The sequence below is a fragment of the Heliangelus exortis genome, chromosome 6 (assembly GCF_036169615.1).
Source record: "Heliangelus exortis chromosome 6, bHelExo1.hap1, whole genome shotgun sequence".
Lineage (NCBI taxonomy): Eukaryota > Metazoa > Chordata > Aves > Apodiformes > Trochilidae > Heliangelus > Heliangelus exortis.
In genome coordinates, this window is record NC_092427.1 from 26,520,603 (window position 1) to 26,547,810 (window position 27,208).

At 40.4% G+C, this 27,208-nt stretch overlaps 1 protein-coding gene across 6 annotated transcripts in view; it reads left to right on the top strand.

Moving 5' to 3' along the window:
- The first annotated feature begins 20,438 nt into the window (after window positions 1–20,438).
- The window catches only part of LOC139797678 (neurabin-2-like), a 41,030-nt gene continuing 34,260 nt past the window's right edge, over window positions 20,439–27,208 (top strand). For 5 of the 6 annotated variants that reach the window (XM_071747328.1, XM_071747332.1, XM_071747331.1 and 2 more), the window contains exons 1-2: window positions 20,595–20,730; window positions 21,236–23,082. In XM_071747328.1, coding sequence (XP_071603429.1) covers window positions 21,490–23,082 — 1,593 coding nt within the window. In that variant the 5' untranslated portion in view covers window positions 20,595–20,730; window positions 21,236–21,489. Of the gene's footprint in view, window positions 20,544–20,594; window positions 20,731–21,235; window positions 23,083–27,208 lie in introns of those variants that run through there. The other variant, XM_071747329.1, reaches the window with a different exon arrangement.

Consider the following 27,208-nt stretch of genomic DNA (forward strand, 5'->3'; position numbering starts at 1 on the left):
TAACTGCAAATAATTTCATTTTTCTCATAGAGCCCAAATCAACTGTTTTCCATTCCTTCCATCACCTTTTCGTGAATGACTCTGAAATGGTGGGCTTGAAATCAAAGTGCAAGAACAGGCCATTTGAGAATTGTCAGAACATACTAAATTAAAGTTCTCTTTCTCTTTTGACCTCTCCAGAAACCATATTTGTTCAGACCAAGAGTTTGTGTTTACCTATTATCCCTTCACTAATGGCAAATGCCTGGGGGAGAATAAAACCGGGTAAGACCTTTTCAATGCTTTCCCAAACTACTCTTGGAAAGCAAGAATATTTTGAACATGAAGTAATTTCCAATACAACTGCAATTTACATCTTTGTTTTGATATAGGAAACTAGAAATTCACTTTCAACTAAAATGATTTTCAGGAGCAAAATTTTATTTACTTCTCTGTCTTCTATTTCAGATGTCTTAGTTGCACAAGGAAGGTGCTGTAAAGAGACATAGTCACGACAGTATATGGGTAAGAGCTGAGTGCTTAAGAACTAAGGCTTTTGTTTGTCAAACCGTGGACTGAGATTAAACTTTAACACCTTATAATTCTATGGTGTGTATTGGATTATGAGTCAATAGTGGCATTTGAACTACCCACAGAGCTGAAGGCCACTGTAAAAGAGGTGTCTAAGAGGTTCTCTTTTCATATTTTTTAATAATGACTCAAGAAAACGAATGAAGGAAAGGACACAACAAGGAGACCAGTGGGTATTTTGGTTAGTTTCTGGTACAACTAAGGAAACCACAAAACCACATCAACCCCTAGTCTGCTCAACCAGTTACAACAGAAAACATTTCTGGTTTTGTTTCTAAAACTGCAAACCACGAGAATAAAAAAAATTCAGCTTATTCTCAAGACTTAAGCTGGTTTGCTTTTAGAACCTCACTGACATTTAGAACAAGCATCTCAGTGTAGTTCCTAGATGTGACATGAATCAAGCCATAAAAGCAGTTGTACCTTGTATGCTGCATGACCTGTAAAAATTTAATTCTGGCTATTCCCCTCTTCTTCCAGGTGAAATAAAATTAATTCTAAATCCTGCAAGAAACAACACATCTTGTAGACATATTTTATATCACCCTACAAAGCAAAAAGCTGGTTTTCAGTGTATTTAAATAATCAAAATTTTTTTTCATGTATCAACTGTTTCACAAAATACAAGCTAGGGAAAAAAGTTGTTCTCTATTCTTGGCAGTTCTTAAGTGATTCTGTGTAGTGGGACTGATGCCTACAGATCTAAAGACAATGTTGTTTTCTTTGCTTAAAAGATACGCTGTGACCCTATGCCTATGCTGTTTACCCAGGAGTACCTGTATGCAGCAGATACATCCAAGCAGGCATCTGTCCCACTGATTTAGAATACTGCTGAGATCAGTAGCCAGTATTTCACCCAAGCACCTGAGGGATCCCAAATTTGGTGGCTCTGTCCAACCACACTCCTGGATGACAGGGCTGACCCAGAAGGGATCCTGAGAACTTTCTTAGCAGTTTCAAAAAGCCTTCTCCAAGCAGCTCTGCAAGATGCCACAGGATCCTTTAATATCCCTAGAGCAGGATGGATATATTCCACATCTCAGAATCATTGGAGGATGATGGAGTTAAAGCAAGGCTGACAAGTTTTGAAAGTTAGCTCTACACCAGTACTGATGGCACAGAGAAGCCCTCCATCTTCAGCTATGTTGGCTTCTGGGTATGCAACAGCAGAGCTGTGTAAACAGCTGCAGGATAGCCATATCTAGCTGGAAATGTTTTCTGTTTCTAAAGAAGTCTGAACTTTGCAAGTATAATTAAGCCTTTCTGTAAATGGAAAGATGAAGAATGGCATTCTTCTATGATGCAGATCATAGACAAACAGCCCCTAGTTGTAAGTATAGCAATACTTTAAATCAATCATGCAGTCTTTAAGCTGGAAATAGCCTAGAAGCACCTCTGTGTTTGACGTCTGTAACAAAATTAATGCCTGGTTAGCATTCCTCCTATAGCAAATACCATCAGTTCTTGTTTTTCCATCTGTCTATAAAAGTAAAGGTTATCTAAAATGTAGCTCATCGTTTATTGTATACAAAGAGTAATCTGTCAGGAACTGACAGGTTGATCTTTTTTTTCGATTTATGAATATTTTATTAACATAATAAGCAGAGAAAAAATATATTGATGTTCCAGATAACTCAATGTGATGACCAATGGAGTTTTTGCATATACAATATTCAGTAATGAGGAACATGAGGAAAACAAATGTTATTTAGGATAGCAAAGACCGGAAAGATAAGAGAAAGTTTTAGTAATGGTACATGACTAATACAGAAATATCTGAGTCCTTCTTGCTGAGGATCAGTAAGCATATGGTACAGCACAGTTATTCAATTCTCAGATTTGTTTGTTCAGTTAGCAAGGGATTTTCTGAAATGGTGGCAATCTGCAGAATGTCTATGACCTGTTTATAAATGTATTTAAAGCTAATCATCTATTTGTGATTCTTGGGGAAACAAGATAGACCTTATAGGATAGTCCAGCTACTCTATCACACTCACCTCTTAAGCTATTCCCTCTTGATGATTGCTTGGTGAGAAATATTTTATATCATTATATCAGAGCTTTGCAGGGTAGAAATGATCAAAATGTGTCAGTCATTACCATTTCCTAAAGAAGCATTAAAATAATTTTCTGTTGACAAAACATCTTTTCTGAAGAAAGAAGGCAGTTTTTGAACACTAAAGAATAACTTTCATAGTCTGTCTAATTATAAATCATGATATTATTATATGATGAGTTAAAAAGGAAAAGAAAACAATTTTTCTGTTGTCTGCATAGTTTCTGGGAATATTTTGATAACAAAGGAGTACATAGGGAGCTCTTTTTAAAGGATATTCTATTGCAGCATTAAAATCTACCATATCGATCTGTGGAAGTTTTTTTGCTGATATCCTTTCACTACTAGCATTAGCAGCTGAGTCCTTAACTGTCACACTTTTAATTTTTCAGTCAGTAAATTATTTAAATTTAACCTAAAAATCACCATGGAAGAACACAAATACAATTGAGTGCCCCAAGAGTACTCAAGGACATACTGACTTCATGAAATACTGACTTTCACGAAACTGAAAGTAGGATTACTTCCAAAGACTTTTTTTTTATCTGTGAAGAGCTTATGCAGTATTTTTATGAACTAAAAATAAACCCATTCAAAGGCATGAATTTAGGTTTTTGAGGGGCTTTTAGTTTATTTTTTTGGTTCTATCTTGTTTTCTTTTAATCATCTGAATTGATGATTTAGTGAGCACATGATCCTATTTCTGATTTTCCTTGTTAGAAACAGTTTTGGAACTCTGTGACGAGGCATGCTATTCAAGAAACATGTGATAGGCATTTAGCTTTCTAAAATGTGCAGCATGTGAGATGAACCAAGGCACAGTAATTGCAATACTTCCCAGGCCTTTTCATTTGAAGACTTCCAAAGCCTGTTGGGTCAAATCTCAGCTTGGCAGTTTTCCACATCTGCTGGAAGAACTACTGCCTCTCTCTTCATTGGACATGATTCCTTCCCTTTATTTCTAGTTTAAGGCTGTCCCTGAAGCTCTCCACATTTACTTTCTTTACTTGTTGCTTATGCTATTTATGTTCATAGGTCTCTGCTGCAGATGTCTTAAAGTGGAAAAATGCACCTTTGGAAACAGACTTTTACTTCAGCATGCTTTTGCTTTAGAGTGTATGATGCCAGTCTTCGAGATGTTTCTTCTATGATGGGAAGGCACTCATCTGCAAATTTACCTTTACACCAGTCCCCTGCCTTGGTGAAGGACCCTGCTGGCAGAGGCACCTTGGGCTGCTGCACCTGGATCTCAGCATGGCAGAATTCTGTGTGCCCCCCTTGGTCACAGGGGATTCTACTGTCTGGTCAGGCTTTCTGCAGCTTGATCTGCTATTTTGTAGAAAGGGAACCACAAAGGGTAAGTGACCCACAGCCACACACTTTCCCTTCCTCAGCAAGCACTGATTTTCAAGATTTCTGTCTCTTTACAGACTTTTCTCTTTTTTTTGTTCCTCAGGGAAATGGTAGGAGCAAAATTTATGTGGATTTTGAGAAGCTTCGGCTGGTGCAGCAAGTCTTGAGACTTCAGTGAAATAACTGAAATCATATTCTAAACTTCTATGTTCCATTCCCATTTTGTTACCACTCTTGATTCTAAAATCCACTGCCTCACAAGCAGTATGGTATAACAAATTGTTTTGGTTTGGGGGGATATGGAGTTTACCCTGCCTTTACTGTGTGTTACACACGACTTACCAGCGAAAAAGGACCCACAAATTATTGATTTCCAGCAACTACTTTAAAAAATATCTATTACATGAGCACATCTTTTGTGCAACTTACTGCTTCTTTAGTAACATAAATCTTACTTTCCCCTAAAAAATTACTCAAGCTGCTAAGGCTATAAGTTGCTATGAGAAATATTTTCAGTGTTTTGGTCAACAGATCCAGCTTCCTGGCATTCTGATGCTCTTGAAAATCTTTCCTTCCCAAGCCATTCACCAGGCCTTGCTATCAGTTAAGTCCACTCACCTCTTACTTTGAAAGCTTGTTTGTCATTCAGGAAGTGAATAGACTTTGTGAGATTTCTGAACAGGGTTTATTTTCCTTTGTCAGTTGGCAACAAAAGTAGAGTTAGGATGGAGCTACCTCAGTTATGAGATTTTTGCCCTGTTCCTTAGCGTATACATTTCACAGAGGAAGCTATTTATAGCAAACTGATCAATGGAATATATGGGATACTTCCTCTCAACACCCCAGTTTCCAAGAATTGTTGTTTTGTTTTCCAAAATAAAAAGTAGCTGCAGCAATTCAGTCTTTTTCATTTTCACACATAGAGAAGCCTGAAAACAAGCTAAGCTGAACCTTCCCATATGGGACCAAATATTACTTTCATTTTCATCCTAAAAACCAACATGGATGAATCAGAAAGCAGAAAATAAACTACCAACTAATCATTCTAAGTGACTAAGTGTTTGCTTGAGTTACTACATCCACACATTTTTCTTATTTTTCATTTGCTTCCACTTTGTGTCAAATTTGTGTCATGAACACCTACTACATCCAGGCTGATCTTTTTATGCTGTGCCTTTTATGCAAAACAGCTCCAAACAGCAATGACAGAGTTACATTCAGCATGCAATTCACCTTGAACCCTTGAGGTGTCTGGCTTGAAGATCAGTGAGCAATTGTAAAGTTGCATTTTTCCATAGGAGGGGGTACTTTGCAAAGATAGCAGCGTAGAGGGATTACTCATATTCTTCAAGAGGTAAACATAGGTCTCCCAAACCTTCAAAGAATGATGTTATTCTAGAGTAAATAATCTCACAGTGTTCTGGCTAGTGAAATACCACTTTCTGGAGTTTCTCATGTAACATATTATTTTAGTACTGCAATACTTAGATTAGGGACCAGAATGACAATTCTTCTCTCTCAGAAATGAAAAGCTGAACAGCTGCCATGTCAATGAAATGCTGTGATGTCCAAGCTCATCAAAGACACCCAAGGGTGGTCTTTGACCTGGGGAGTGGTACCATAGGGCTCCCAGGCACCGGTGGGAAACTGATTCTTGTCTGTGCCAGCTGGCAAAGTAGAAGGAAGTAGCAATATATTTTGAAAATGGAGATAGTTTCCTTATTGACAGTCCCTTGAAAAGCAAGGTCATTTATTGGCTGATTAAATATTTGCCATCAAAACTGTTGTTCAGAGGTGGGCTACTCTCATAATTTGCTGGGGTTTTTTTCCAAAATTGTGTCTCTTTATCTTTGGAAAACTGTTTTCATTGTTAAAAAGAATAAATATGTTATGGGTATAGAAGGTTTGAAGTAAAAACTGAACGCCATCCAAAATTTTCTCTGTGAAAAGAAAGGCCTTTTTTATTCACATCTGTTCCTCGACTCTTTTGCCACTCCACAGTGTTAGGATTATTAACAAATAGACACTTCGTTAGAAATCAGTTCTGGTTGAAAATATGTCACAAGAACCCGCAGAGTCTATCTAAAAAATATTTCCTTCTTAGTTTCTATTATTTTATTCTTTTATCAATTGTCAGTGAAGTTCTTGTTTATTGAGCAAATATTGGAAGCATAGAGCAAATATTGAAAAGCTTTGATTACTTGAAAATGGAGCATGAGATTTACACCTTTATCTATGTGAGCATCAGTTCCCCACAACAACAAGGACAAGTAAATCATGCACTGGCTTCTATTATTATTCCACTTTGGTTTTATTTATTACATGTTCCATGACAGCACCTCAAAGCCCCAGCATGACAAGTGAATAAAGACTAAGAAATAATGGCCTCCTCAGAGTCTGTGATCTTCACAAGACTTTGCAGGCTGAAGCTCCTCCACACTCTGCTCCTTGGAGGTCCAAGTTGGCCCTGAGCTGGGATCAGCATCATTAGCTCAAGGCAGTCAGTCCTGCTGAGAGGCAGCGTGGGCTCCTGCAGCAACAACCCTGACTTAGGACATCTACATGCAGGCTCTCCAGGGGGGTCATACCTCTCCGTGGGAGACAACATAGACATGCAGTGGGTATAAAGTATGAGCCAATAGACAGCTGACAGAAAAGGAAAGAAGCCAAAATAAGTAATCCTTGGTAGCCAAGATACTATCCAGTATCTGTGGGCACTACAGTTATAAGTAAGGCCAAAGAAGGTATTTCAGAAAACAATCTACAAAGTGAATTAACATAGTGTGTGGAGAAGCACAGCAGTGTGTAAATTTGCTTCCTTGAAAGTCTGCTATGTGATGGAGACCATAATCCAGTCAATCACAGTCTTCAATGAAATAACATAATTTTATGGGATTCTAGGACTGTAGGCATGAGAACAGGTAGCATATGTCTGAAATAATGGAGAAGTAGTGGAGGATAGTCATGGTCAAAGCAATAGCCTAGAGTGAGTGACCAATGCAGCATATTTCTGAATGTACAGAGTGGAAAAAATGGCTGGAGAAGAGGATTTGGTCATGGTTGGAAAGTGAGATGATGAGACTTGATCAGTGAGTTTTAGCAGTTTATAGTTACTTAAACTTGTTTGGGAAAAAAAGAGTGTACTGCAGCAGCACGGATTTTGGCTCACCTGCCTTTGTTAAATCAGACACATGAATGTTTTGCATGACAGGAATGCTACAAAACAGCCAAAGCAGACCTTACATTCTGACCTGAGCATTCTTCCATGAATATTAGTGGCACCTCAAGTGAAAAAATATCCAGGTTTAGTAATTTTACATTGTAAAAATGATGTAAATGGTTCTGACATGCTATCTATGGCAATCATAGATTGTTTCAAGTAGCATCATTTGGGAAGGAAGGAACACAATTAAATTATCTCCATATGTTTGTAAATATGATGCAAACTAAGTTTGTGTAGAAATATACAAAATTATTTAGAAATAATTTTATATAGAAAATTTTATAGAATTCCATATGGAAGTATAGGAAAGACATTGACACCAATACAAGCACTAGCCATTGATGCCACTGTCTTGTTACTTCCAAGACTTTTGGACGAGGGATCAGAAGACTTCACAAGAGAAACAAGATTTTCTTTGTTATTTTAAAAAGCTATATGCATACACTGCTGTCATGCCTATAGGGTTGAAATTGGGCCAAGACATGGGGGATGCTGATAATGGCACAGAAATAAAGCAGAGCACAGGTCTTGTTCTGCAGTTATCATGCAAACAGCACCTAGCAAATTTGGTACAATGTAGTGGTAGCACTACCACAATGTCAATATACTGCCCATTTGTACTTTTACCATAGCTGCAACTGCATGCCAAGTTTACACTTAGGTTTAAAGTTTGAATTTTGTGGGAAATTGTTGGGACTACTCAACGGGTTAATAAAAATTAATAATGGAGAGACCCAGAGAAGACAATTGGAACATCCCGTCCAAAACAGGATCAGTTCTACCTTAAACATTCTTAAGAGAGTTTAGTGTTACAAGTTCTTAAAAAACTTCCAACAGTTAAGATGCCACGGTCTCTCTAGACAGCTTAATCCTATGCTCCACTATCTGTAGAAAAGCTTTCCATAACATGTAATCTAAGTCTTCCTTGCTCTTTTAAGCACATTATCAAATCCACTAAGAAAAGTGCAAGAAACAGTGTACTGCTTTTTTCTCTGCAACAAACCATGTATACTTGAAAAGTTAAGTCTCTATTCATCTCTATTCAGTGTGTTCTCACCAGACTTAACATGTATAAAAAAAAAAAAAAGAGTTTTTCTCTTCCTGGCAATCATTATACATTTTTAGTGTGAGGAATCAAAATGTATTCTATCTTGAAAAACATATATGAAGAGTAAGGAATATGACCAGCAAGAAATAAAGTATCAGACTACAACATAATAGTAAAAAAATTTCTATATTGTTTATGAAATCAGGAGCTATGCTAATGCATGCTAACATAAAATGGGTTTAGTAAAGTCTTAAATACTTATCACTACATGGGAATAAATGTAATTTCCATATGCAAATTCTTTTATTAGAAGGGCTCAATTTTCCATTCTGGAATTGGCTTTTGCCACCAAGCAACATGTTAACAATGAATATCATTTCCTTTTATAACACAGCTGCTAGCAGTAGATGACAGTCAATTGGCAGGACTGATATCCCAAGCACTGGCACAAAATTAGGTTTTTTTCCCCTTGATTTCATTCATTTCCTGCCAATTGAAAATCACAACTTCCCAAAAATGGTATCAGTTCATACTGGCACTCAGAACAGAGTTGCATTACTATAGTTTAAGAAGAAGGTGGTTTGAAGTGAACTAATAGGATTTGTTAGAAATGGAATGAGGAGATTACTCAGTAATATCTCTGTGAACAATACAGGCATTTCTGCTCTTTAAATAAGGATGTATCTGCTGATGTACAACACTCTACACAATTTGAAGAAAAAACTTTCCGGGGACAGGGTGGAGAAGTCAGTGTATGTTCCCATCTCTGAGAATAATCTGAATAACCTGAAAATAATCTGGTCCCGCAACATTCTGGCTAAATGGCAAGTTTGTCCTTATACCAGCTGTTCTAAAAGCTGTTCTAAATATGGCAGGAATTTTCATTTCTAAGAAGGCAGGGAAAATAACAAAGAAATTGTGCTGGCCATGTAATATGCCCACTTACACCCTTGTGGAGAAAGTTCTGCACGGAGCAACATGAATTTTCCTACTAAGGAAGACCTGATGCAATGCAGAGACATCCCTGTTTTCTTAATGCTCCAAGCACTGTTATTCTCCATTCTTTGAGCGACTGAAGCAAAGAATTTTTGTGCTGCCATGACAAGTGCTTCAGACAGACACAGATGACATGCCAGGTACCTCTGCTGCCACTAGCACTTCATCCCTGCCAAGACAAGGAATTCCCAGGTAGCTCCACTATCATTACAGGCACTGCTGTGGGCATTCCTATCCCTCCTCTCATAGAATCATAGGATGGCTTAGGTTGGAAGGGACCTTAGAGATCATCAACTCCAACCTTCCTTCCATTGGCAGAGATACCCCTCAACTGGACAAGGTTGCTCAAAGCCTCATCCAGCCTGGCCTTGAACACCTCAAGGGAGGAGGCAGCCACACACTGTGTTTTGTAACAGGTGCAAAATGGTTGCTTAATTGAGCTTGTCCTCTCAAAAGCCAGATGTGAGTTGTACTAAGTACATTTAGACTATTTAAAAACACTTTTTCTTTCACAGAATTGCCTAAGAAGACTGCGTTCCCCAAATGAAAACTTAATTATAATATTTCAGAAAACAGATTAAAAAAAAATGAACAACCCAGGACCTAACTAGCATCTGTAAAAACACCTAGCAATATATCCGTTTTCTTCATAAAATGCACAAAAAAAGAAAAAAGAAAAGAAAAGAAAAAAAAAAAAAAAAAAAAAAAAAAAAAAGAAAAAGAAAAAGCTACTGCTCTTCCTGATTTAAAAATTGTCCAGTATTTCCTAACTCATGTTATTTTATTTGCGAATAATATTCACAAATGTCACTGTTGTTCCTAAATTAGTTCATTATACATGGACAGAACAGTGTAGAAATCATGTTTTCCTTAAGGTGTTTATTTTTCTGTAGAACAAGGTATTAATCACTTTGCAATACATATATGTAAATTATTGTAACTGGCATGGCAATGAAGTTCATTGCAAGGTAAATTCAAATAGAAGTCCTCTATCTTTTTTTTTTCTTCTGTCAAAATCAAACTAAACACTTTTGCAAGTTTTCTCTTTGATTAATCTGTATGCCCTGAAATGCTGGAGCTACAGATGAAGGAGCCACACTTGTATCTTTACAAGAAGAACTAAGTGGTTCCTTCCCTTCTCCATTATCTGACTGGGGTAGTAAATGCAAGGTTTTACTCAATGTCAATCAGAATATCAAACTCTAGGTTTTTCCCCTGACACCCGCCCTTAGATTACAGTAATTCTTTCCACATTTGTACCAGTAATATAAATTAAATAATAGCCTGCCACTCATATATGCTAATATTTATGTGAATTCAGATATTCAGATGGAAATATTTCAAGACTTCTAAAGAATTCTATATATAAGATTTCTATATACTTCCAGAATAGACCTAAAGTATTAGCTACATTACCTGTAACAGTAGATTACCTGTAGTATGCTTGGGAAGTATGGCTCAGCCTGACTTCCTCTCTTTTTTTAGGAAGTTCTAATAACGTTTGACCTGAACCAAGCTGCAGACACAGTAACTCAAGTTTAAGGAATGCTGTGATGATGACCTCACACTGTGGTCTAGACAGGCTGATGAAATGACTGCACAACAGAAAGAAGCCTCCAGAATAGGGTAAAATACAGATTCTGGTGAAGATAAACAATGGAGCAATGCTCAGTGTTTTGGAGTGTCAGCCCAAGAACCAGGGAACGAGTTGGTGGAAAGATTCACAGCCCAAATCATCCAGTGCACATCCATGTTTTCAAACCAGGACTTGCAAAGGCACAGCAGGTTGTTGTGTGACCTGGAAATGGGACACATTAGCAGCATGCAAGGACTTGTTTTTTGCTGGTAGGTCTAGGTGTGTAGAAACACACTAACACACTTCCAAAGTCATATTAGATCACAAGTCTTTGGAAAGCTGTGACTACAAACATGGCATAATGCACTTTGCCAGCACACTATGCTACAAGGCTATAATCTCCAGCTCACTGGTGTTTGGTATGTGAATATATACCTAGAGCTATAGGTACAAGAAATATACAAGTGCTAGATTGTGCCTCAAGGCAAATATTCTGTTGATTCTACATCCTTCCTCTTATGTCTTGTGATGTTTTGCCATACTCATCTATTCACCCCATAAGATATTCATGTGAGCAGCTCTGTGGTTTTATTTTCATGTTTAAGCTGAGTTGCCATAATCAGCTTTTCTGTAACCTAAACTGCAGTCATTATGACCATATTAAAGTACAACTTTTCAGGCTCAGCCTGTAACTCTGCTATTAGAGGTTTAAACTTCTAGTGTGTAGAAATCTGTAATGAAAGAGCAGTTCTCATTAATTTCCTATGATTCAGCATAGCTGTGCTTGAGAATCACCCAGTTTTGCTTCCCATGCTGTGACATTTAAGACCTGCCCTTTGAGAGCCAGTGCCAGGCTGTGGACTTGACAGCTCAGTGTTAGAGCTGGCAAACCACTGCCTCAGTGCTATCTTGGAACTGAAGATACACCAAGTATGTGTAGTGGTTGTTAAGGATTCTACTTGTGAACCTCATAAAAAGTTCATTAATTTCAGAGGGAAGGTGGCTTTTCAATTATTTCAGTCTGCTCTAGATTAATCCCCAGGACATTCTTCTTGTTTAAATTGTTAATTAAAAAATTAACAATCATGAGGTATAAGGAGGTACTAAATACAGCAACAGAATCTTCTGAAGTCAGTAACTTTATGGCCACTAGTAGTACTATGTTACTACTTGAAAAACAATACAGGAACAGATGTCTTATCCCTTATATGAGTACATCCCCATTGACTTTTGCTGTCAGAGTAACAATTCTAGAGGAGTGATCTTCTTAAGATTTTTTTCTAAAGCACATTTAGTTGGAGGTCCATCAGTTCAGCAGTTACCTCTTACTGGCATTTCATATATTAAAAAGTCACATAAGTAGCCTCTCATCCTTCTGTTCCAAAAGTAAGAAGTGCAAAACAAGACAGCAGCTCTGGAGACAGAAAACCTAAGAACAAAGTTCTGAAATAGCTCCATCTGTGGCACTGAGGACATCACCCAGTCTGGTTTCAACTCCTGTGACTTTAGAAATTGACATTCAGTTATCTTAGAGTAGCATAAAATGTAGTGATAAGTTTCTGATGGATCACTTGTTTGCTTGGATGTGGGGAATTCAGGTTTCTTTTTTTCCACCTGCTTTAGAGGTTATGGTAGGAAAAACTTCAGTCATAAGTTGGCTATGTTTTGGTACATCTGAACAATGTATTACTGGATTCAGAAGCTGAATTAAAAATCAGGGGGGAAAAAGGTTCAGTTAAGGTAAAATGCATTTTTTCTATTTTTCTAAAAATAAACCAGTTTCTGTTAATGTAAAGCATTTTCTTTAGCCTAAGGGTTTCACTTTATAGTGGTTTTTTTACTCTAAAATATTTTTAAATGAGAACATTATTTCCACATAAAAATGGATTTAAAATTTGGATATGTCAAAATAAGGTCTAAATTTTACTTATTTTTATCCTTAAGGCTATTTTACAGATTTACAGATTTGGGAGATAATTATTATTTGTCTGAAAACATTGATGGGAATTTCTTATTTGCATAAAATGCTTTTTTAATGCCTTTCTCTCACATTTCCACCATAACTGCAGATACAGATTCTAATTTTCTGTCTACAAAAGGCTTGCAAAATGGATATTTCCTATTACACTGCAAGGAATCATCATAAAAAATTGTCCTGGTAGGTATCATATGAAAATTATTTTATTTTTGTTGTATAATTTATGCCATATGTCTAAAATCCGTGATATGTTTTATCTCCTATTTTTATTTGAAACACTTATCATTCACACATCCCATTTTCCAAAAATAATTGAATTTTTAAAGCACTACTTGTTTTCAATTTTTCTTCTGGTTTTGTGACATTTTTCTGTTTTCAAAATGTATATTCCAAACTTAGATTATGTCATGCAATTCTTGGACTGAGAGAATTCCAAAATACTGGCTTGCTTGTTTGGAATTATTGATAGCTAAAGAAAATAGCTCACCTATGCATAAGATCATGATTCTTTTTGCTTTTTCTAGCATAACAACTACTTCAATATAAAAGATACACAGAATGCTTCTGGCTTGCTTTCAAACTGCATTAGTTTAGCTTTTCACTGTAAGCTGAACTTTAGTCTCTGTATGCCACTGTTTTAAAAAAGTGATTGAATCTGTGTGTGGACAAGATTTATTTCCCATGATTTCCATTGCACTCCTGGTTACAGTTCAGACTGGGGATTTCACTTTTGTTGCATAGATACACTTTGGGTGTTGTATAAAACTACTTGATCTGACAGATACCAGCACATCAGAATAAGAAAGTGTGCTGTGAACTCCTGAACTAAAGAAGCCAGTTACTGTCCCAATGTGTGTGACTGATTTTGGCTTTAAAAAAAAAAAAAAGATTTTTCTGACATTCAAAACAAGGCTATTCTTGTGATCAATACATTCATCAGGTTTCAGTCTTGTGCACCTTATCTGGGGTTCCCCAGTGGCTTTTAAGGGATGATTTCTTGCTGTAACCTTTCCCTTGATTAATCTTGCAAAGTCTGTCTTCCTTCTCTTCTGCTGCCTATTTTTATAAAACTGGTAGAAACAAAATTATTTTTGAAAACTCTCAGCCTGTGTCAAATCTGGTCAAACCCATTGGCCAGTTTTTGAAAGTCACTGCAGAGTAGAAGATGCTCAGAGGCACACAGACCGTATGAGAGCATAAGCTCTCCTGCTCAGGAAATAGTAAAATCAACAATAGCCACAAACTTTATTTCTTAAATTCCTGTGAATTCTATAAAAGTCATGTTGACAGTACTCCAGTTACTGGGATGAAAAATGTAGCAATGGACTTTTCTGTTCCAACAGCTTTTGGTGGAATGCTCTTACTAAGACCCCCTGACTTTCTGTCATGCCAACAGCTGATTCTTATGCTTTTGAAGCCTGGCATAGTCTTGAACTACTGTTTCACACCATTCTACAAAATGGTTATGTCTTCCCATCCTTGTTCTTTTTCTTTCATGAATTTGCCAATGTGGAAAGTGGCTTTGACAGTTTGGACACTTCAGGAATGGAGCTTATAAGGTGAGGAAAGTTTTGAGTCTCTTGTATTCAGCATTCCTTACAATAAAGACTTCTTTGTTTTAATGCAAGTTTGAAATACAATTGTCAATATTTTACCTTGAGAACTAGGAGATTCTGGAGACTCAAGACTAAGGGATTCTTCTGATTTTATCTCCAATGTGTCTAGAAGCTGTAAGATAAGGAACCCTCATTGGTTCTCAAAGACCATTGAGAACCATGTAGTTCTCAAACATGTCCTGGCAGGCCAGCTGTGCTCAATGCTGCTTTTAATGATGTTCCACCAACCTTCATTGCAGACGGGCAAACCTTTCTTGAGGTACAGCCCTCCAAAGTCAAAGAGGTGTTCTCACCAAGGGGCACAGTCAGTGCTCCGGTTTTGCTGCCTTCAGACTCGGGCAGCCTCGTTCTGTGCTTCTGCTCCAGACTCAGCTGACCTCCTCCTTTGGCTGCTCCAGAGTGAGCTGAGCCTGTGTTGGGAAGCTCCCCTTTTATTGCCCCCCCAGTCCTGCTCATGGGCAGCTGAGGCAAACCCTGACTGGGTGGGGGCAGGGGCTTAACACAGGTGGGCTTGACACAAGCTCACACCTCCCACCTCGTAATTAGCACCTGAGTGCCTCAGACATGGGGCTGTGTGTGCATGCTCAGGCCATGCCTCTACTCATTCTGCTACATTCACTTAACATTCGTGGTTCTGTGGCCAGAGTATGTGGTCAGGGTATTAATTCACAGCATTTCTGGGGAATGGCATCCTGGGTGGTCTATAGAGGGAAGTGATGGAACTAGTCATTAATTCAATTCACCCTTCTGCAGACAGCCCTATCCTTGAAGGACATATCTCTTACTTAACAAGCAGGAACGAAAATACTGACATATGAAATTTAATCCAGCAAGATAGACACTGCTATGTTATTCACCTGAATGGCCCCTACCTGGATCTTTGCATGACAGACAAAAACAAGAGAAGAGCAGCCCTCTTGTTCTTGGGAATAAGAGAGAGCAGCCCTCCTTTACTTGTGGTGCTGCTGTTCTTAAAATTCCACTTTATATCCCGTGGTTAAAATTTGCTGTGGCATAAATATTACTGCAATGAGAGAGAACCAGGCGAGCTGAGAATTTGAGTCTTAGTGTTGACACCTTGTTAATATTACTGCTCAGTGTAACTTTCTAACTAAAGTTTGCTTGCAACGGTGTAAGTATTTTTACTCACTTGCATGAAAAATAAAACTTACCAAGGTGTGTACCAATAGTATTTTTTTCCCTGTATCAGACTGCTAGTTGTAGGAAATGTTTTTCATATTAGGCCTATAAAATACATCATCCTCCTGTAAGCACAGCTCTGTTCAGTGGGCTTTTTCTTTATAACTTAGCTCAGCTTAATATGGAATGGGAGAATGGGTGAGGCCCAGATGTGGCAATAGCAGAAAAAACCAAAAATAAAGCTGCAGGATTCGGGTATTGCTGCTAGCCATTTCAGCTTGAGCAGTACGAGGAAAGAGAAACAAAACCTGGAGCAGGCATTAACCAAGTTAGGGCCCACAACATCTTGGTTCCAATTTTAGAAAGCAAAATATGTATTGAACGTATATAATATCATATACAATAGCAAAGACAGATACAGTGATGTCTCAGGCTTTCCCTGTGGTGCTGCTAGCATGCAGTAGAGTAATTGCTACATTACCCAGCACAATTTGAATGGAACTGACTCAAATTTAATTAGCTCCTGTCTTTAGAGCATTTCTTCACCCACAACACTTGTAGTCTTCAGGGTCCTGCTGTGCAACTGTTATGTTCTATACACAATGCAAGCTGTTAGGGGAATCCAATTCTGAAATCTGCTTTACTTTACCATTACATACTGTAACTTCTGCACTAGTGGTGTTCTGGGTTTTGTTTGTCAGTTTCTTCTCAGAAATCTTTACATCCTTGTTTCACATGGCATCGTATGGCAGGCTGGATGGTCTGGCCCTTTAGCCTTCAAAATGTCCTTTATGGTTTTAACCATATGTAGACCCTGAGCTTTTTTTCTTGCAGATTTTTTTCCTTATCTGTCTGCAGTCATTGTTCCAACTGCCTTTACCAAATTACTTCCCCCTTCATCTTCTCTGAAACTACTTCCTTCTCCTTCATTGATCAAATGCTATTGATCATTAAATACCATTTTGGACTTTAGTTCTGTTTTATTTTTGTGAAGAAGTGCTACAAAGTAATGAGGTTTAGATGGTACTTTATTATTAGCTTTGTGTTTAACCTAAGTACAGTCCTCTAAAATTATGGGTTACTTTCTTAATGCTAATGAAAGATATCAAATGATTGCCCACCAAACCTACAGAATTAAAATTCAAAATAGCTGCTCATATCATACTGAGTATGACTGAAATACTTCCAGAACATTTTAATTATTCCTAAATTATAGAAAAGTATTTTCTTAAAATACAGATTTAAAAATCTACAGAAATAGTTGTGGAAATCTGAATGCTTAATTATTCCTTCTATTCTTGGCTTTTTGCAAAAATATATTAAAAAAAAACACACTGACTTTTCCTGCTTAAACCTGAAATAACTCATGTTACACAGATTAAATACAAATTCGGTGAGACTGCATTTCAAATCACGTGACAAAACTAGAATGTGGATAAAGTAGATAACATTTTCAGAGTTCAGAGAATTAAGTTTTGCAATGAATGCTGGAGGCATGGGTTTGTGTGACACAGGCTTCTTCAGCTCAGCTGATCACTGGCATTAAGAAAGTTGAACTGTTACAGGGGCTGCTGAGCTCTTCTTGTCCTGGGAGGCACCAGCTGCTGCACCTCAGCTGCACCCTGCCCAGTTGCAGGCATCAGTAAAACAGCAAAGAGAAAGAGGGAGCTTTCCTAAAGCACTGCTTCCTCAAGTCTTTTATTTTCTAAAAAGACCTAAGACCAAGATTTTTGTGAGTTGATTGAAGCATGTTAATAGGGTGATGATACCAGTTCTTATGCTCATATTGAAGCTCAGCTGAGTCCACCAGTATCAATAAATATTAATCCTGAGCACTAAATACATGCTCCATTCTGGCTACATTGGCCATTCAGCTGAAGGCTGAATGGATGGCTGTCCTTACAAGCTGAAAGAATATAAACCATTTAAGAAATGACAATTTATCTAAACTCATCTATTTACAAACTTACTGGATCGTTCTTATGGGATAATTTAACACCAATAACAGTATCACTCTCATCCAGACCTCCTGGGAGTCTTTTTCCTTGCTCAGTTCTGCTTTAGAAGCTTATATGATATACGCATGGGGAATGTCTGTTGTTCCTCTGTCAACATTGCCCCCGAAACATAAGCACAGGCATGTGTGTGCAACAGGAGAGGTATTCTGAAATAGTTAAACCAAGGTAAGATCAGTCACAGAAATATTATTCCATTCAGAAGATGCATAAACACCCCCTGATGATCACTGAAATGGATTCCTTTTGTACAGATATGCCTCTGTAATCAGAATGAATACTGAAATAAACTGTACCTCAATAGCAGTTTAAATAATTGGGTTTGCAGAAGTGCCCTCAATTTTATTTCTTTCTTGGAAACACTTTTCTCTTTTCTGTCTTCATTAGATCCATAAGTTCATATACTGCAACACTGATTCCATTTCCCCCCAAGAAGATTTTGAGCTGCAAAGGTCGCCCTGAAACTTCTGTTTTTTTAATAAATTAAGATCATAAAATGTAGATGCTTCTTGCTCAGTGCAAACCATTTGTTTAGTCACTGATGTTCCATCATCTATCAAGGAAACCACCATAGACTGAATCTCTTCCTGGATTTTATTTTATTTACTATGGTGAAATCATAAACTATGTCACCTTCCCAGACTTTTTGCTCTAATTGCAGAAGTCTGTATCTTGAATTTTTTTTTTCTCTTAAATAATTGTTTCTGTAAAGAACTCTATTGTTTCTTTCACTTCAGTTCACCTAGAACATAATCCAGTCATTTCTCACTAGAAACAAATCAGCCCTGATAAACATAGTCCTTCCTAAGCAGCACAGCTTGCCAAAATAAATTATGTATTTCCCTAGTTAGGATAGGAAATTGTAAAGAAGAGTCCTTTGATACAAGTAGATCTGTTTTCAGGATCAGTAATTGCAATTGCTATTTTCTCACACATGGGAGAACTCAAAATGCAAGAATATTATCCTGCTATGGCCTTTTTTAGCCAGCACCCAGTACAAAGGCCTCTGACTTTCCTGGACAGCTTTAGAACTGCTTTGGGATCTATTATGTTGTTCCTGAACTCTGCCCTTGTTTTCTTTGAACTGTCTCCTACCTACTGCAAAACTTTCTCTGCTCACAGTATTCCGGCTGCTGAGCAACCCTATAATTTACCTTTGGTTTGTGAAAGAAACATTAGCTTAGTGTTCTCTTGAAGCCTTGTTTATTGAAAAATTGTTAAATCCAGTAATTTCAACCCAGCCTACAAACACTTCGCAAAGGACTCTCTCAGGACCATGTAGGAGAAAGATCACCGTTACTTGCTCTAAATCAGGTATTCTCAATCAAGAAGAATTTGTTCCTCGTACACTGAAACTATGTGGGTTAAAATCTTATTAAAAATGGTGTCCCCATGTGTACCTAAGATGACTAGTGGTGGGTCTTGGTGAAATGCCATTGCCCCTGCAATCTTTGAAAACACAGAAGAAAGTGTCAACAATTTTGTCCCTACTTTACATTGGAAGAATGAAGCATTAGAAAAATGTATCAATCATAAGTGGTTTTTTTAATTGCAAAATTGTGGTTAAGGCTAATTTGAAATTATCTCATAGATTTCTAGTCATGCTGTGAAGTATTCTGTACATTCTGATTCCCAGTCAAGTCAAAGTCAATTGGGCTGTCTGGGAGAATGGGTTTCACCATTGCTTTGAGTAACACACAAGTGAAACAATTCTTTTCAAAGAATTAAGTATTTGGCCTTCTAAATAATAGTTACACAATTTGGTAACGAAAGTTATCGTATGATTGGTAACTACCAGTTCTCTTCAGTGCTCTCCCAATTACTTAGTCATTTTTGTGTATTCTGTGGCATTAGCTACACTTAGAAACTCGACAGTCATCCAAATTCTGTCTTCAACTAGCAAATAGGTTGAAGCCGGTGCTTTTATTTGGACTAAGGAGAGAACTGAACATACGCATTACTGCTTGCAAAACAGCAGTTATTACTGCCTAAGGCTATCGATGACAGGCATTTCCTCAATCTGAGGGAGCTGCAGAAGCTTCCAGCCCGAGGAGTGTGCGAGGGAACACAGCAGGCTCGACCGATCGCCCTGCTCAGAAATCTACAAGTATCCATGAATTTGCTCCCAAAGTCGGAGCCGGCGCTGCCTCCTCCCAGGCAGAGGACACGGGCAGAAGGTGTGGGCAGCCCCGCCCTCCCTCAGCCCCTCGGGGATGCCCGCACCCCGCTCCGGCACCGCGGGGAGGCCGGGGCTGCCTCGGCTGTGTACCGGCGCTGGGTTTGATACTCACCTATTCGGGAGGGGTCAAAACCAACCTGATTGTTAAAACGAAAGGGGGGGAAGGAATGTTTGGCACTAGTGATACTTCCGGCTGTCAGAGCCTCAGCCGTGGCAGCTGCTGCAACTTCGCCTGCAGCCGGGGACTGGGCTGCTCTCGGCGCAGCGCTGCCCGCCCGGGCTCTGAAACCCGCGCGCAGCTCCCCAGCTTGTCTGCAGGGACCCGGGGCCCTCCCACGGCGGTCACCGCCGTCCCTCGCCCCGAGTCGCGGCGGTTCCCGGGCGGCGTGGCCGGTGAGCGACCCGCACCCACAGGCGCTGTGCTGCGCCGCCTCGCCCTCACGGCCAGGGGACACCGGGCAGCGGCTCCGCGCTCGCTCGCCTCCGCGACATGGTATCACCCGAAACCCATATCCCGCCATGGCGTGGTATATCCCGGCGCGGGAGGCGCTTCCCTCAGGCCGGGCGCGCCCGCCGCCTCCCCCCAGCCCCTCTCCTCCCTCTCGCCCAGAGGAACAAGGGCGCGCCCGCCGCTCCCGCTCTTTGTGTGCGAGCGAGACAGGGAGCGCGCGCGGGCGGGCCCGACACACAGGGCGGAGGAGGGAGCCGGGCAGCGTGAGAGGCAGCGAGCGGAGCGGAGCGGAGCGGGCAGGCGGGCGGCGGTTTGGAGCGACGCCGCGGGGGCGGGAGGAAGGTGGAGTGAGGAGTGCGGGGCGGCGGCGGAGGCAGCGGCGGGGCGGGCGGGGGGGGGGTGGGAGGGAGGGAGGACGAGCGGCTGGCTGGCTGGCTGGCTGGCGGCGGATGGTGATGGCGTGGTGTGCGCGGCCGCTGGGCGGCTGGAAGCGCTGAGGGGAAGGAGGCGGCGGGACCCCCGCCCCCAGGTAGGCTGGCTCGGAAAGTTTGGGGAGAGGTGCCGGGGCGGCTCCGCTGCAGGCCCCGCAGCGGAGAGGCGCCGCCACGGGGAAGCCCCAACTCGGGGCCGAAACTTGTGGCTTCCCCCCCTTCCGGGCAGTGAGTCCCGGGGACGTCTGGGCCCTCCCCACACCCCCCCGGCGAGCCGCGGTGCGTGCGGCGCGGTCCGGCCCGGGCCCGGCCTCCCTGAGGCGGCAGGAAGGGCCGAGCGCTGCCCCCTCCCCCGCCGCTCGTCCCGGGACGGCCGTTGGCGGGGGGGGGCACACGCCGCCGCATCCCCGCCGGAGCCGCCAGGCCGGTGCTCGGGCGGGCGGGCGGGCGGCTGGGAGCAGCTGGGACCGCGCGTCCGGGCGGGTGGACACAATGGGCTTTATCCCGCGGAGAGGTGTCCGGCGGAGATTCCTACCCCGAGTTTCGGATTCGTGTCACACGCCGGCGAGGCCCCGAGCTAATGAGAACACTTTCTCTTTGCAGATGGCTCTCCGCGTACCGCGATCCGCGCTGGGGAGAATACCCCATGTGGCCATTTGCGCGCTGTGATTTCTTTCTCTCCACGTCCGCTCCCCTGCGCCTCGTTTCGATGCGAGCCGGGAGGCTGGCCGAGTGAAAGGCAGCTTTTCGGACCTTCTGTGAGGTCTGCTCTGCGTGCGGGTGGAAGCTTTGTGCCTGGGAGTCGTCCTCGCCCTTCCCGTTCTTTTTAAGGCGTCGAGACAGCTTTCTCTCTGACAATGATGAAAACCGAAGGTAAAGGGGAAAGGACTTTGAGAAGTGCTTCTCCACACCGAAATGCCTATAAATCTGATTTCCATGCTATCAAATGCTCTTTTGATGGCGTGAACAATGCTGAAAACGCTTCTAACAAAACAGGCTTGCATCAGAAGCTGAGCACGTCTTCCAATGGAGGGGGAAATGACCCACACAGTCGAGGCAGAGCTGCTACTTATGGCAATAGAGTACACAAGATCAAAAATATGTTTCTGCAAATGGGAGGCTCTTCTTCCACACTCTCTTGTGAAAGCAGTCCACCCGAGACCAAATTAATCAGCCGGGCCACAGCAGCAGAGTATGGACCTTCTCCAGGTAGCCCATCTTTCCTCAATGTCCAAAAGAATAATCTTCTTAATACAAGTAACAGCCCCAGTGGCAGTCCTGTGGATTTATTGTCTGTGCCTTCTGCTGCTGACAAGGTCATCCGTAGCAACGATGAGGCAGACCTAGACAAGGTTGCCCTGGCAGAAAAATTTTCGGAGACCCGGAAACTGTTTGAGAGAAATATAAAACAACGGAGCTCAGTGGACAGATATTCCCCCAGTAAATGTGAAAAAGGTGAGGATAAGAGGAGACGCAGTTCATCTTCTGATTGCAGCACTGTGGCAGAACATTTCAGTTTTAATACAGAAGCGAGTCTTCCAGTTGCGCTGGAGAAAGTGGAAAATCAAGGTAATGAGGAGTTAAAGCAGCAGCATCCCAGTAGTGGTTCCAGATCTTCCTTCCTGAATGCAGGGCCTATTTCTAGGAGGCTGGAAAGCTTTCTGGGTGACAGTGATACTGAAGAATCCAAAGACATTTGCAGAAATTACAGTCTCCTGAATCGGGACCTTTTGACAGGTCACCACGTTTTGGATTCATCTGCTGTTGCTGAAGGATGTTTGGAAAAGGCTGTATCTACCAAAGTGCCTGTGATCCTCAGAGATGAGATGAATGAGGGACGTGGAAAAGAGAAAAAAGAGCACCTGGTACTTGAGAGAAGTTTGTGGGATGTGGGCAGTACACCTGGTCAGGATGCTCAGCAGAGATCAGATAGTGTTCTCTCCCAGGTTTTCCCTGCGGAGGGGACTTGTGCAGAGCTGGTTGCACAAGATGAAACCTCAGGGCATGAAAAAGGTTTGGAGAAAGATCATGCCGTTCAAGAGGATCAGCTGCTCAATCAAGTACAGGGAGGGAAGAGGAACGACTACTCCTTGGAGGTTGTAGAAGAAAGCAGTGAAATTAGTCATGAAGAAGAAAGAGATGGGATTTCTGTGAAAGATGGTCCATTTACACGAGTTCAGGATGTTCTAGAGCAGGAGGAGGACACTGAAGAAGAGGAGCAAATGATGGAAAAGCAGCATGAGAACTTCAATGCTTTTGGAATAGAGAATGCAGCTTTTGATGATTATAGGGATACAGAGTTAGAAAACCAAGGGCCTGAAGGCAAAGAAATATTGGAGGGAGAGGAGGAGTATATGTATGACAGTGAATATGAGGAGTTTCCTGGACTTTCTGAAGAGGAAGATCCTGAACCAAAACGAAAAGTCAAGTTCTCAACAGCTCCTATCAAGGTAAGTACATTTGAACTGTCTTTACTTTTTAATGTTTTGTAGTCAAAAATACCCAGGAAATAAATTTTTGTGTTTTTCAAAGGTCTAAAAACCCTTTAAAAATGTAAGCTTATAGCTTTTATTCAAAACTAAATTAGAGAGAAGTTATACATTTTCTGGTCATAAGTGATTCCTGAATCACAGCTGCTTCATAAGATAGCTAGCATAGTGAAATGTGAGACTTTAGTTACTGGACATTTTCAGAAACACTAAACTTTTAGGAATAATACAAACACATGACCTTTAAAACCTGCCTTCATTTGTTTAAATTGGAAGCATTGCATTAGGAAGCATTTTTTGAGTTTTACTTTTTGTACAAAAGTTTTTTTTTAAAAAAAAAACTGTAGCAGACCTTCAGTTTCAACTTCAGACTTGTTTTTGAGAAAATACAAAATTACTATGAGAAAATATAAAATTACTCCTGCCTGTTGTTGAAGATTACAGAATTCTCTCTAATAATAACTGTGTACATTTTGCTTATTTATTTTTATTACTTTTTATATACTGCCTTGGCTAACAAGCTGTAGGGGTGTTAATGTGAGCATTTTGGAGTTACAGAGTTCTGGAAGTAGAAGTGACAGGGCAGATTGGATGATGAGGAATAGTGTAAATTACAGCACTGACAAACTAAAAACATTTAGGTGTCTGATCTTCCCTTACCAAAAATACCCACAGAATGGTACAGTTCAAACCATGTTTAGCCATAGTCTTATTGCAGACCTCAGTTACTCTGGTACCTCCTAAAGTTTGAGAGGAGAATTGGGAGATGCCAGCCAGGATGGAACAGGAAACAGTCAAGGCTTTCTCAAGCACACTTCTCTTCTACTATCACACGAATGAAAAATCTTATTTATGTTTTGTACAGTCAGGATCACAAGGATGTAAAGATTCTGTTGACTTCTGTACTTCAGCAGCAGAGAGCTGTAATTTCCCAGTTTGTTAAACACACACCAGTGCTGAAACCCAGAAAATGTTTTGAGTGTGGCAAAATATGACTTTTGTTGCATGTGGGTTTTTTATAGGCTCTCCATAGGCAGGCTGACTTTATATGGCTTGTAGTTAATGCTGCTTTAGTAGTGACCTGGAGCACTGAAGGGGTGGAAGTTGCAGAAATTACAGTCTCCTGAATCAGGACCTTTTGACAGGTCACCACAGTTTGGATTCATCTGCTGTTGCTGAAGGGTGGAAACTGGGTAAGGAGTGTGACAAGAGGGCTGTGAGAGCCGCAGGGCTGTCAGTCCATTTCCTCTCACATTTGTGCACTGAGTATCTGAGTAAAGTGCTGTGTTGAGTCTACTGCAAATGTCTTCTGAGTGGCTGCTGGTTTCCTGCTGTAGGCTGCATTTTACTCATCATTGCTGAAATCCTACTGAATCAGTGTCTGTGACAGACTTTCCCTGTCTTCTCTGTTATGTCCATGCCAGACTTGGTTGAAAGCATTAGTAGAAATCTCTGCCAACTGTGATGGGAGCTCTGTGTGGACAAAACTTGGGTTTTGATAACTAGCTCTGTTCAATTACAACTGCTCTTTTGAAAGCCACAGGAACCAGCCTGTACCAGATTACACAACTGAGAGATGAACAGTTAGTTAGTAGCAACTGTTAGCAGTTTTCCCATTAGAAATAACACAGTTCCTGCCATTGTGTCCCACGTGGACTAGGAGAACACACTTCTTAATAGCAATATGGTTAGTAAAGTTTAAGACCCCAAAATGGAAGTTGTGATACATGCCTTCCCTTTTCAGTGAAACTTGACTATATTTTTCCTGTAATGGGTATAGAGACCTCTTTCTGTATGTCATTTTTAATAGATTTTTTTTCCTCTGTTCCTCGTGCCTAGGCAATGATTTCTTTCCCCTTTGTGCCTTCTTTATTTCATATATTCTATAATGATTAGTGGGAATGAGTTCTGGTATATGTTTTTTTTGCTTTTGTCCTCTGTAAAATAAAGAATAGCAATTTTTTTTTTTTACTTCCCCAAATCAATAACTTTTTTAGAGTATCCCACTTTTACTTCCAGAAGAGAATCTCTTTTGTGCAACTCAATGCATAGATTTTAATGCATCTCAAATTAGAAGGGGAAAAAAGATCATGAGTGTTAGCAAACAATTATTCCTGGTCCCCACCACAGCTTAGAGAAGTGCCATAGTGAGGAATGTATCCTAGTAGCTTCTCTTTTCAGCTTTATTTCAACTAATAAGTTTGACTGAATTTTGAGTGCCATTCCAGACATCCAGAGCCACTAGAGGAGAAGGTTTGTCTTTCTCCTCTTAGGTGCTCCTGGGACAGGCCAGGACGGCCTTGGAGTTCTTGCTATTTTCCTTCTGCACCTCTTCAGTGATCTCTGTCTTTTGCAATTGCTGTTTAGCAGGTGTGTAGTAGAGTTGGAGAATTCAAAACATCTTCAGAAGGTGTTAGGCAAGCATGTTCTCAGATCATCAAGGTTCTGTAGGGTTGGAGCTCTTACCGTTGTACTTGATACACCCAAAAGGCAATTGTGATATGTGTGTAGGTAATGGATATAACTTACAGGCACCCTAAAACCACTATTTATGCTGCAGTAGCAAAGAGAGCTCAATCTGTTCCAAAGTTTCTAGTCAGTTGTAAAATTGGCAGGGCTTTTGAGTAAAAGAGGGAGACAGCTACCTTAAACATTCCCTAGAGCTCTGCTAATGCTGGTAGCACTGCATCTGACCCATGTCAGAGACCTGTAATTTCTGACATCTGTAGCAGGGCTTAAGGTCACAATTTGATCTGATAACATCAGGAAAGATGGTACATAATTAGGCAGATACTCAGTTATTTTGATTTGCCCTATGCCTGTGAAAATAAGCATGGATGAGACTTGAAATAGATGTTTCCATTCTGTAGAAGGTGGTGATAAATGATGATGATGTCTGGGAAGATTTCTTACTTTCTGTATGTGACCTGACTCTTTAAGTCCTGCTGCTGTTTGATCTCTGCAGACCTTAAGAAACATTATGTCTTAGTTGCTGAGTTTTTCTACAGTAGTGAAGAGAGTCATACTGTACAGTTATTACCAGAACATCACAGACTGGGTTAGTGTTATGGCATTATAATGAACTATTTTTAGTCTTTTGTTGCCACATATCAAGCCAGTAAGGAATGTAAAGCACACTCAGCTGTCCAAGGTATTTGTAAGGCAACTGAATTTGTCATTGTCTTGAAGTTTTAAGAATAAATTTTATAAACAATCAGCATTACAGACATTACCAATAGCATTAGGTGACTGTGCTGTCATCCCTTTTTATTTCATTTTACTTTTGGAATGCAGAGATTAAACTCCCTTTCAATTATGTCATTACCTTGAAAGGCTTTAATTAACATAAATGTAGTGACTGGGTGCTGTTTGGCATTTGTGATTTTGAAACTTCCTCCTGTGAAAGAAAATACCAGTTTCCAAATTGACTTCTTGAGATGTTTTCACCTTCGACTGCATCAAACTTTGTCCTCAAGACCTTTATTAGCACTGTGACTAACTTCTGCAATGATTTATGATCCTTTAGAAATTCTGTAGCTCGCATGAACTGAAAAGATAATACACCTGTTGTTTGCTGCCCTAAGTCTGTTTAATTAGCAGTGTTACCCACTTTATATTACATGGGAGTGTCTCTGTTCCCATCTTTCTGTGAATAATACTTTCTTTTAAGATTCTTGAGTCAAAAATAGAGTTTAAAAAAAGAACTACAACAACCCCCAATCCCTTGTAAAGGCTTTTATATTTGTCACAGTTAAAACTTATTTCTTCCATAAGGAAACGCAGTTTCATAGCTTGTGTGTTGTCCTAACCAGCCAAGTATCCCCTTCTGAGAGAATACGGAAATCCTTCAAAATGTTGCCATTTGTCTTGCACATTGAAACAGAGCTGGTTTATGTACATCTGGGACACAAATGGTAATCTTGTTCAGGCTGGCATACTTGTCAGTCTTTTCAGTACAGAACTGCTTACTGCAGAAGTTAATGAAGCAGCAAATTGTGTCCAGTTCTGGAGCCACGAAAACAAGAAAGACATGGAGCTGTTGGAGCAAGCCTAGAGGAGGGCCATGAAGATGATCAGGGGGCTGGAG